We start from the raw sequence: 11627 nt of genomic DNA on the forward strand, positions 1-11627 counted from the left end.
TATTGGCCAAAAGCTTTTAGATTTGGGTCCCATTTGCCTGCTAATCAGTTGTTCGCTGTGTAAAGTTCATTATTGCTTTCCATCTATAGCTTGCACAATAGCTTTCTGCACTAATCTTAATCTGAAACTCCCGAGAGAGAACTGTAGAGAATTCTCCTAAGTCCCCTTTGAACTTAGTTCAAACAATATACTTGTTTATTATATCCTGTTGGAAAGTTGCCAATATGTGGTGAGTGTGAATGCCATTGAAATTTTAACTTGTAGTATTGATCTGCTCAAAAAATACTGTGATGTAGGCAACAGCAATTGCGTCAGTACACAAACTGCTATGCATACTATCAAGAGTCACTGATTACTCCTTTTTAATGTTATCTACCAGAGGACAGACAATTTGCACTTAAAGGAATAGTACACCCAAAACATGATTAGCCTTCATTTTCTACTCACCCCCATGCTGAACAACACTCTGGAGTACTTTTTTGATATCTCAAATGCATCTGGAGATCTGGGAGGCTTCTTGCTGTCTGCTGACATTCAAATAATGGAGGTCTATTGTGCCCGAGACAGAAAGGTCCATAAAAGTCCACAAAAAACGTGTCAATATTCCTCCATACTGCTCGTCCAATGTATTCCAAGTGTCCTGAGTGGGTAGCATCCAGAATTTACTCGAAACGAAGTCATTTAGAATGTTTTTAGAGCATAAACAGTAGTGTATAGGATTTCCTGAAAGCGCGCGCCGGCGCGTTCATGACGCTACGGAAACCGCGGCAGACCAAGCCAGATGAAAGTGCGCATTCAGCTCGGCAAAGAACTCATGCTCTTCCTCAACACTGAAGTCCTCAGACATTTTTCTTTCGTTGTTTCTTTCTTTGCACAGGTAAACAGCACATTTCTTCTTCTACGCTTGCATTATCGTCAGAGCAGATGCTGAATGCGCACTTTCATCTGGCTTGGTCTGCCGCGGTTTCCGTAGCGTTGTGAACGCGCCGGCGCGCGCTTTCAGGAAATCATATACACTACTGTTTATGCTCTAAAAACATTCTAAATGACTTCGTTTCGAGTAAATTCTGGATGCTACCCACTCAGGACACTTGGAATACATTGGACGAGCAGTATGGAGGAATATTGACACGTTTTTTGTGGACTTTTATGGACCTTTCTGACTCGGGCACCATAGACCTCCATTATTTGAATGTCAGCAGACAGCAAGAAGCCTCCCAGATCTCCAGATGCATTTGAGATATCAAAAAAGTACTCCAGAGTGTTGTTCAGCATGGGGGTGAGTAGAAAATGAAGGCTAATCATGTTTTGGGTGTACTATTCCTTTAAGAAGTGTATGGGGTTGATATGAGATGCCTTTGTGAAAAGTATAACCTCACATGGAAAAGTATGTTTGACGTGAACATGGTGGAGCATAGATTTTTTGTTTTAGACAAAGCCAATACAATAATTACTTTAATACTACTGTAGTTCTTGAAATACTACATCAGCTCACTGTCTTCCCTAACTAGCCTTCCAACACAAAGTTGGTAATCCTTGCTGCAGTTAGGCTCAGGGGATATTAAAGGGGAACACCGGATTTTTTTACATTGGCCCCTTGATTTCACTTTACTACATCATGTTCTACTCACCCATATATCAGTTTTGTGTCATTTGGAGCTGTTCGGCGGAGTGTGCATGACGTCATCCACGCGCCGGACTGGAGTTGTAACAGGCAGCCCGGGCAAATGGCGGCTACGCTCTACCCCTTATATTCATTCGGCTAGTAGATCTAAATCGTTCAATTCCATTTGGAGAGAGAGATCATCTGTGGTGGTAGCTCTAGACCTCTTCTGGGCATGTGAGTAAAACTAGCAGCAGTTCAGCGGACAGGATGAATGAATGGTAGCCGGCACGCGCGGATGATGCCATACATACTCCACTTTGTTTTTAAAAGATATAAATATAAAAAATATAACCACTGATGTCTGGGGGACAGTGATTTGCCTACATGTTATGAATGTTGGCGCACCATAAAGAATAAATATGAACAGTTTAGTTTGTGACTTCAAGTCATTGCCCATAGGAAGACGTTACTTGGATTACAAAACTGAATATCTGCAGAACAGTTCCAAATGACACAAAACTAATATGGGGGAGTAGAACATGATGTAATAATGTCAAATCAATGGGCCAATGTAAAAAAAAGAAAAAAAAAAAAAAAAGAAACGGTGTTCCCCTTTAAATCTTCCTTTTTGTAACTGACTTCATACAAATTTGGGAAAGTTAAGTTCCTGAGAGAATTCTCCTAACCAAAGTCTTCTGCGTCCAGATCGATGGTTGATTTCTAAGAGAGCCAATTTTCATCTACAATTTATGCATCTTTATGCATTTTTATGCATCTTTATGCATTTTTACAAAATTGACTTAATGTATTCTGTTTTACTAATAATTTACTTGATCCTTTGCATTGATGATTGACAGTTCTTTTGTGTTAGAGATTAATAATAATTTTAAGTTAAATTCAGTTAATTTATATAGATTAACAGCACATGTCATCTCAAAGCATTTTACAGATTTAATTTCATTTCAACCAGATCACACAGACAGATTGATTCAAAGTAAGTAGAGTTAGACTAGGTAGTTGCCCTGTAGTCTTAAACTGTTTCTTTAAATTTAGTTTTTTGATTTTTTTGTCGCAGGTTTAGAATCCCCACCAGGGGAACATATGTGGGACAAAACCACATCCATCATATTCTTTATTATGGGAGGCTGTGGGTGGAGGCTGTGTGGCAGGTGATGGGCCAAGCACATCTCCCAGGCATCTACCATTCGTACTTTCACCCCTTTGAATATTGCTCTGAGGATCTTATCACGCTGTAAGGAATACCAGTCGCTGGCAATCCGTGTCTCAGAAGCTTTCAGCGTTTTGGGATTACCAGTCCTAATGATGATCAGTGTACCTGGAGCTCTGCTCAACAATAGCTCCACTGCCCTCCTTATGTTAAGTAAACGTCGAATGTACACCTCGACAGGGAAGGTAGTGAAGTGTGCCCAGATACCAATAACTATAACAGTGTTGGTGCCTCCAACCACATTTTTCAATTCACTGGTAATATAACGTGTCTCACTGACTGGCATGGGAGTGAAAAAGATAGGAGTACCATGGCAGCGGTATGTCACTAAGATGTTGTTTTTAAAATCCAAGGCCATATAAGGTCCTGCTCTCGGTGGACCTTTCAGGTCAAACGCCTTGAGATCTGAAATCAGAAAAAAACAGATTAGGCTGTGACCTAAACCAGTTTCAAGTGTCATCGGACATTGCAAGGGACAATTACCTGGTGTTTTTGCAATTAAATATTCAAACCATTGCCTGACAGTGGAATCTCCGTAAAAGTGGACCATCTTCCCTTTTAGACACTGGCTTATTGCTGCAGCATTGTTAAACTGATGAACTGTGGTGCCATCCAATGCTCTCCATATGCCCTGGTAGTAATAACCAGCAGTAGTCTTCATGCTTTCATTGGTTTCACCTGGAAGGTACATAGGAGAGATAAAAATATCGTTCCACATTGCATGCTGGTGTGATGGTAATGGCCTTGCTGCATGTGGAGAGTCTGATAGAGAGATCGAAAATCTTGCTTCTTACTGTTCAAATTAAATTTAATCTTAGAATATAATTACGTTCTTATTGATTACTGCGCTGTTTGGTGCGATGCTGTCTCCAGAACAACCAAACCTTTCTTGAAGAGATAGTTTCTTTGTTGTGAAATCTTCTTGGCCACAGTATTTTAATATATGCATCAACAATGATTAAGGGAGTGCTGACATTCATAAAAGAGAAGTGGTTTGTGACTAAGTTGATTGTTAGCGAGGTAATTATAAGTAGAGAGTACCTGTGTGTTCCTGCTTTCCTTGTAGAAACATTTTTTTTTTATGCTGGGACGTGGGCATAGACTTGCTGCTTATTTGGATAAAACACAGAGCCTGTGCTGTGATAGCTAATAAAAATGTGTTGATATAGCTAAATGTGCTCCTCCAGTCGCAAAGGCTGTCAGCTATCTCAGATACTGGAAAGGGAAGCAGCGGTCAGAAGAGATAGCCCCATTTTTATAAGGGCACTTGAAGGACTGAAAGCCCTCTTAAAAAAGATAGCTCAGTTTGTGAAAATGCCGAGAAGGAGACATCTGCTTTCAACTTAATTTGATTTCATTTTTTTTTTACAAGTTATCTAGTCAAGTAAGGCATGATACTTTCCAGTCTAAAACACACCAGACCAGTCACAGTGTGGAAGATGGGCTCAATGCAATACCCTTTTTCATAACGATAACAGTTAAGAATGCAGCTTATGTGTTTATTCCATAAAATTTTGACAACTGGCTGCTGTAAGAGCTCTTCTAATATTATTCAATAATTACTACAGATCAGCCTTTTGTGAATTAATAAATAAATGTAAAGCAAGTTTTACCTTTTATTTTTGGCAAGATGTTGATGCTAGCTGGTCCTGATGCCGGAATGGAGACTTTCATGTTGACACCCCTAAAGCAAAGCAAGGTTTTAATATAGCATAAACCTCATACAAAATAATCTGAATGCTTTTGGTTCAAAGTGGTAATTCCTGGATAAAAGTATCCCTGTAATCCAGGTAGAGTATCATTATATCCATATGACAAGGAACAAAGCATGCGATTGGAACAGTGACCAAGCAATTAGTTAAAAATCTTACATAAGGACTATTTTTGTGTAAATTTTCTCTTCAATTGATTTGATGTAATTTAACAATTGATCAAAATAAAGTAACTGTGTTGAACATCACAGCTGTGAAATCAATATGAGCATGGGATGGACTAAAACATGGATGAAACAGGAAATCATTTTGCATATACAGGAAAACAGATTCGTTGAAAGGACTGAATCCCCAGCACCTGTCTTGCAAATCCTTTAAAGCTGTGTTTTGTTTAGGCTTGTTTTTTTATCACTGGTGCTCAAGGCAAACTGCTCTGCATGAACCCAAAAATCTCCTTCTTCCCCTCCTCACAGATAATGAGAAATTAACACTATCTTGCCTTCTCAGAAGTTCCCGTCTCCCCTGCTGAGCAGTTTCTACTAAGTTTTTTGAATACATCTTTTAATAATTTCCTGTGATTTTCCTGAATTTTGTGTCCTCTGTCCACTGGGTCCAATATACACAGTTTTTAAATAATAGGAATAGTGTACAACAGGTATGCCCAACCTTTTTTAAACAAAGATCTACTTTTGAAGTTGATGGCATGCCGAGATCTACCAAGCCAAAAATGAGGGATGGGCAGTATTTTATTTTTATTTGCACAGGTGGAGAATAAACAGTAAGTCCAACAAACAAGGAAATGATCATTTGTGTCAAAAATTAGGTTGCAAAAACAGAACTTAACAATCTCATAAGTACTTGACACCATATCTCTCTCTCACTCTCACTCACTCATCAGACACACCAAAACTACTGAAAAGAGCAGTCGAGATCTCCAGACAAAGGCTGTGCAGTAAAAAAATCTAAATGAACCAATTGATACACACACACACACAGTCCAGTAGAGATGAAAAACAAACAAAAACGTTAGAACTGTAAATTTACAGTCATATGTTTATTTCACTGTTTTTATATATATATATATATATATATATATATAAATTTTAAGGCTGCACTTTAAAAAAAGATGAAATTGTCCACAGAGCTGTTCCAAGCTAAATTTCTTTTTGCTTTACACTTGTGTAAACAAAACGACAAATACAATCTGTCTAAGTCTAAGATCACTTCAAAGCAGAAAGAGAAAGGAAGTCCACAATTTCAGATTGACAAACTTCACTGGACATTGGCATTGGCAGAAAAACTGGCAGCTGGATTAAAATTCAACAGGAAAACAGATAAAAATAGGAAAATACTACGTACACACTATGTGGATGTGATTATGTAACATACAGCAGAATGGGTTGTTGACCATTTCGGAAAGTCTTTAATTTCGGCAAAGGCTCCATCAATCTTTACTAGAATCTGCCACGCCTCAGCCACCTGACGTTGGTGCGCAGCAGCAGATCAGTGTGGTCTGCACCTGCCTCCTCGAGCTGTGCACAGAATAAACGCCTCTAAAAATTCCTGGCCCGAACAGAGCAAGCGATCTTCATCGCAACGTCCATGACATCCTTCATATTTTAAATATTGCCGCACAGCTGTTGTTGATGAATGATGCAGTGGTAGCTCAAAAAATCCGGGAAAGTTTCAGACAGCTTGAACAAAGCCACGAATCCAGCAGTGTGCCAAACCATAGATGGAGCCCCATCAGTTGTGATAGATGTCATTATCTCATCATCTCTTCAGATTCCTCTTCGCACTTTAGAGTCCCTGGTAACTACCTAGCAACCGTAGCAAACCATGCCCAGCAATCAGCATGCATAAAAAAAGGTTCCCTGCATACTTTTTATTTTAAAATTTTTTATTATGAAAATACACTTTGGCCTCTCGTGATCAATGATTTGATTAGTATTTTTTAAAACTTTTTTTTGTCATAGCCATAAATAGGTCTGCATTGTAAAACTTCTCGCGATCGACTGAAACTCCGCCCACGATCGACTGGTAGACCGCAATCGACTGGTTGGGCACCCCTGGTGTACAGGTACATCTGTGCTGGAAATATGGGCTGAAAATCCCAAAGTGAAAGTAGGAAAGACCCCCAAAGATGGTAGAGAATGACTGAGCCAAGATCCTGTGAGACACAGACGTGGGATACAGACGGACCGAATGGTATTGGCAAAACAACCGGACATTGTGGTGGTGGACCAAAAGCAGAGGAAAGCCATTGTGGTTGACATAGCAATACCAAGTGACTGCAACATCAGGAAGAAACTAGAGAAACACCAGGGGCTCAGAGAAAAGCTGGAGAAAACATGGAAGATCAAGACAACACTGGTACCAGTGGTCATTGGGGCACTCGGGGCAGTGACCCCCAAACTTGAGGAGTGGTTACTGGAAATACATCAGACATCTCGGTCCCAAGGACCCAAGGTTGGAGGATAAAAGGGGGAGACCACTCGCAGTGGATGAGAAAGGGTTTATATACACTGCTAAAAATTAAAGTAACACTTTGAAAACACATCAGATCTCAATGAGGAAAAAAATCATGCAGTTTATCTGAACTGATATGGACTGGGTGATGTGTTAGGAACAAAAGGATGCCACATCACTTGATGGAAATGAAAATTATCAACCTACAGAGGGCTGAATTCAAAAACACCCCAAAAATTACTGTGAAAAAATGATGCGACAGGCTAGTTCATTTTGCTACAATTTCATTGCAGGAACTCAAAATGGTATTCAGTAATTTGTATGGCCCCCACGTGCGTGTATGTATGCCTGACAACGTCGGGGCATTCTCCTAATAAGACGAGGATGGCGTCCTGGGGTATCTCCTCACTGATCTGGACCAGGGCATCGCTGAGCTTCTGGACAGTCTGAGGTGCAACCTGGTGGCGTCCGATGGATCGAAACATAATGTCCCGGAGGTGTTCTATTAGATTTAGGTCAGGCGAGCGTGGGGGCCAATCAATGACATCAATTCCTTCATCCTCAAGGAACTGCCTGCATACTCTGGCCACATAAGGCAGGGCATTGTCGTACACCAGGAGGAACACAGGGCCCACTGTGCCAGCATATGGTCTGACAATGGGTACAAGGATTTCATCCCGATACCTAATGGCAGTCAGGGTGCCATTGTCTAGTCTGTATAGGTCTGTGTGTCCCTCCATGGATATGTCTCCCCAGACCATCACTGACCCACCACCAAACCGGTCATACTGAATGATGTTACAGGCAGCATAACATTCTCCACTGCTTCTCCAGACCCTTTCACGTCTGTCACATGTGCTCAGTGTTAACCTGCTGTCATCTGTGAAAAGCACAGGGCGCAAGTGGCGGACTTGCCAATTCCGATGTTCTGTGGCAAATGCCAATCGAGCTCCACGGTGCCGGGCAGTGAGCACAGGGCCCACTAGAGGACGTCGGGCCCTCTGGCCACCCTGGTGAAGTCTGTTTCTGATTGTTTGGTCAGAGACATTCATTTTGTAAGGCTCTGGCTGTGCTCCTCCTGCTCCTCCTTGCACAAACGAGCAGATACCGGTCCTGCTGATGGGTTGTAGACCTTCTACAGCCATGTTCAGCTCTCCTGGAGTAACTGCCTGTCTCCTGAAATCTCTTCCATGCTCTTGAGATTGTGCTGGGAGACACAGCTAACCTCCTGACAATGGCATATATTGATGTACTATCCTGGAGGAGTTGGACTGTCTGTGCAACCTCTGAAGGGTCCAGGTAGCACCTCATGCTAACAGTAGTGACAGTGACCCTAGCCAAATGCAAAACTGGCGAAAAAGAGTTAGAAAAGATGAGGAGGGGAAAAAATGTCAGTGCCCTCCACCTGTAAAACCATTCCTGTTTTGATGGTCATTTCATTGTTGCCCCCTCTAGTGCACCAGTTTCATTAACACCCTTCCATCCATCCATTTTCTAGCACGCTTATCCTGAGTGGGGTCGCGAGGGGTGCTGGTGCCTATCTCCAGCAGGGAGAAAGCCGGGTTACCCGGAGAGAACGCACACATGCTCAGAGAGAACATGCAAACTCTGTGCAAAAAGACAGGGCCGGGAATCAAACCCAGAGCCTTCTTGCTGCAAGGCAGCAGTGCTACCCAGGGCTCCACTGAGCAGCCTGAAATTAACACCAAAGCAGCAAATATAGCTGCCATTGTAATGGGCAAAGAAAGGATAGGTTAGCTCCGCCCAATGCGCATCAGACCCACTTTTTGACCGCACAGCTAGAGCACAAAAGATGTAACAGCCGCGCCTCAGAACTTAACTTCTCCAAGCATCAAAAATCTAACAGCACATGCGTTTTTGCTGCTCCAGCTGCTTGCAGTCTGAAAGTAGCATAAGAATCTTAAAGGCTGCAGGAGCTCCATTTATATCAAATCTAGGTCAAAGATAAGCTTTTAGTTTCTCAGGGTTAAATTATCTGGTCCATTTTCTATGCAATGCTTAGATGCTTTAGTAAAGACCAAACATTATACTCACTGCTGAAAGAGCTGATTTTCCAAAGGTTCTATGTTTTTTGTGAATCCTCCTCTGGCATGGGTGATCCTAGTGTCACAGTTTAGTTTCTTTGGTTTGTAGCAGAACCAGGGCTCCCCTGTGTGAAGATCAGTGTAGTTGCACAGCTTCTCTTTGGGACCCTTAAGGCACACATTACATGTCACAGTTTCTGTGATGGAGCCGGAGCGGAAAACACTTAGAGAATATGCTCTGTCAGGCTGCTCTTGGGTCACTTTATCCAACAAGGTGACTGCTTCACTGGAGTGAACAAGGGTCACCTTTAAGAAAAAAAAAAGAAAAGAAAAAAAGAAGAGTTGTTAAGTATGTTTTAGCCTCAGCGATAACATTAAAGACGGAGACTTTTTATAACTACGCCTAAACAAAAAATTTTAGTGAATGTCTTTGGTATATTGATAATATTGTATGTTCAGCGTTTTTACTTGATGTCGATATACAAATATATAAATTTTATTTTATAAGTTATTTGTCCTTTAACAGAATCCAATTGTTTTTCTGTGTAAATTGGTTCCCACAAGTAAATACATTTCAGGATTTTTAAAATAACATGAAATGACAACAAATAAAAAATGTACCAGGTGTTCTTGGAGAATTTTCTGATGAATAAGCAAGAATAAAAAAAAAAAAAGAATTTAAAGAAATGGAGCCTAGGAGGAAGTTCAACTGAAGCAACTCATTACTCTCCTACATCCACCTGCGACACAGCCAATCAGCTTTGAACCACACCTCCACGAAAACCAATCGGCATCGAAAGTTCATCTTTAAAGGCCTCTGATCCACAACTAGTCTGCTACTTAGTGCACAGGCGGTGGATGCGCTGTGTCTTCATTCAGATGGCACCGTTTCAACCCACCTCCAGCCCTTCCTCCACCTTCGTAGCTAAAGCTTCATCAGAGTATTATTCCTCCTGAACTCTTACTGCGTTCCCTGTCTCATGTCAACCGGTCCAGCAGAAGGCCGCCATGTTGAGCCTGGTTCTGCCAGAGGTTTCTTCCCAACAGGGAGTTTTTCCTCTCCACTGTTGCTTCATGCTCACTCATCATGGACAGGTTCTCTCAACCTGTGTTATCCAAATGGACTTCCATCTTCCAGGTCCCTGAGTGAAGCTTTAGTATCAGCTCACGCAATCCACTGGATCTCCATGAAGCTCAGCCTACCGTCTCGCCAACCAGCAGTCTACAGACAGACCAACCTGATTTATCTCCAGTCCACCACCAGTTTTTAGGCCTAGGGGAGAAATAGCCCTAATCTTTACTCTTGTTCATGCATATCTATCAAAATTAAGCGCTATGTTTCCTGCAGAGGTCTGAGCGCCAAAGACAAGTAATTGTATGAATAAATTTCTCCTAATTGTCTTTTCTCTTCGTGTGAATTTTTTAAATTGACCTACAGGTTGTAAGAATACTTAAAACAACCTTACAAGTTTTGTGTGGTGTAGGAAATGATTAACATGCTTTTACCTTGGCGATACAAGCTGGATATGTTACAAACAACTGCTTTTCAGACTGATGACACTTACATGGGGATTTTGATGGCTCGGAAAGACTTTATGAGCCATGATTTTATAAGGACATGTTTTTATAAGAACTTGACTAACCTTGACTTACACTTCTTTTCAGATTTTATTGAAAGCTTTCTGTTTCATTTTTTTATTTGGTTTCTGCAGCTTATTACCAAGTTAACAACAACTTGACATTTTTAAAGTGTGAACCCATATTTTTTCTTTTGTTTGTTTTGTTATTTGTTGTTTTGTGTTCTGGAACGAATGTGTGATGAATGTACTGTATATGAGCACTCACATTGAACAACTGTGTGTTTTAATAAGTTAAAAAGGGAGAACAGACTTACATTTGTCCTGAGTTTCTCTTAAATTTAGATTATTTAAAAAAAAAATGAATGGTGAAAAATGTTGATAACCCCTTTTCATGTGGTGGATTTAAAATTTGACTATACAGTAGTAAAATGATTGGGTTTTTCATTATACAATTTAATGGGTGGGACATTTACTAGCCTGCCTGATCCAAAGCTGTTACTTTTAAAGGTATGAACAGGTTGAATAATGCAGTTCAAATTTTTTGGGATTTGTCAGGAATATTCTGACTTACGAACGGTAATAATGATTGTTCTAATAAGTCAAATGTTTGACACTAAAATCTGATTTGGTATAGCATTTTATTTTAAGTCTTTTTGACACTTGAAAGGGGGATCTTTAGACATTGAAAAGAATTTGGTATGAAGTTTTATCTAAAGTAAAATAAGATAAATAAAATATAAAAAGAAAGTCTACTAATGTTACTAGTAGAATAAACAAAATATAGAAAATTTTTTGATAAAACGATTAAAACTACTAAATAGATATTATAACTTTGCTAATGTTTTAACTAGTGTTGCACCGATACCAACACCAGTATCGGACAGGGCCCCGATACTGCCCTAAAATGGTGATATCGGTATCGGCGAGTACCAACAAATAGGGCACCGATACCATTTTGAGAGCCATAAGTTTATTCAACTATTGTCA

General features: G+C 40.5%; 1 protein-coding gene across 1 annotated transcript in view; it reads right to left on the reverse strand.

Annotated features, from left to right (window-relative positions):
* Nucleotides 1-1649: 1649 nt before the first annotated feature.
* LOC107099469 (NXPE family member 3-like) overlaps nt 1650-11627 on the reverse strand; it is a 25638-nt gene continuing 15660 nt past the window's right edge. The window contains exons 3-7 of the mRNA XM_015397607.1: nt 9071-9366; nt 4448-4518; nt 3318-3512; nt 2697-3239; nt 1650-1699 (exon numbers count right to left, since the gene is read on the reverse strand). Coding sequence (XP_015253093.1) covers nt 1650-1699; nt 2697-3239; nt 3318-3512; nt 4448-4518; nt 9071-9366 — 1155 coding nt within the window. The remainder of the gene's footprint in view (nt 1700-2696; nt 3240-3317; nt 3513-4447; nt 4519-9070; nt 9367-11627) is intronic.

This window comes from Cyprinodon variegatus, unplaced genomic scaffold (genome assembly GCF_000732505.1).
Source record: "Cyprinodon variegatus isolate N-32 unplaced genomic scaffold, C_variegatus-1.0 Scaffold873, whole genome shotgun sequence".
NCBI lineage: Eukaryota > Metazoa > Chordata > Actinopteri > Cyprinodontiformes > Cyprinodontidae > Cyprinodon > Cyprinodon variegatus.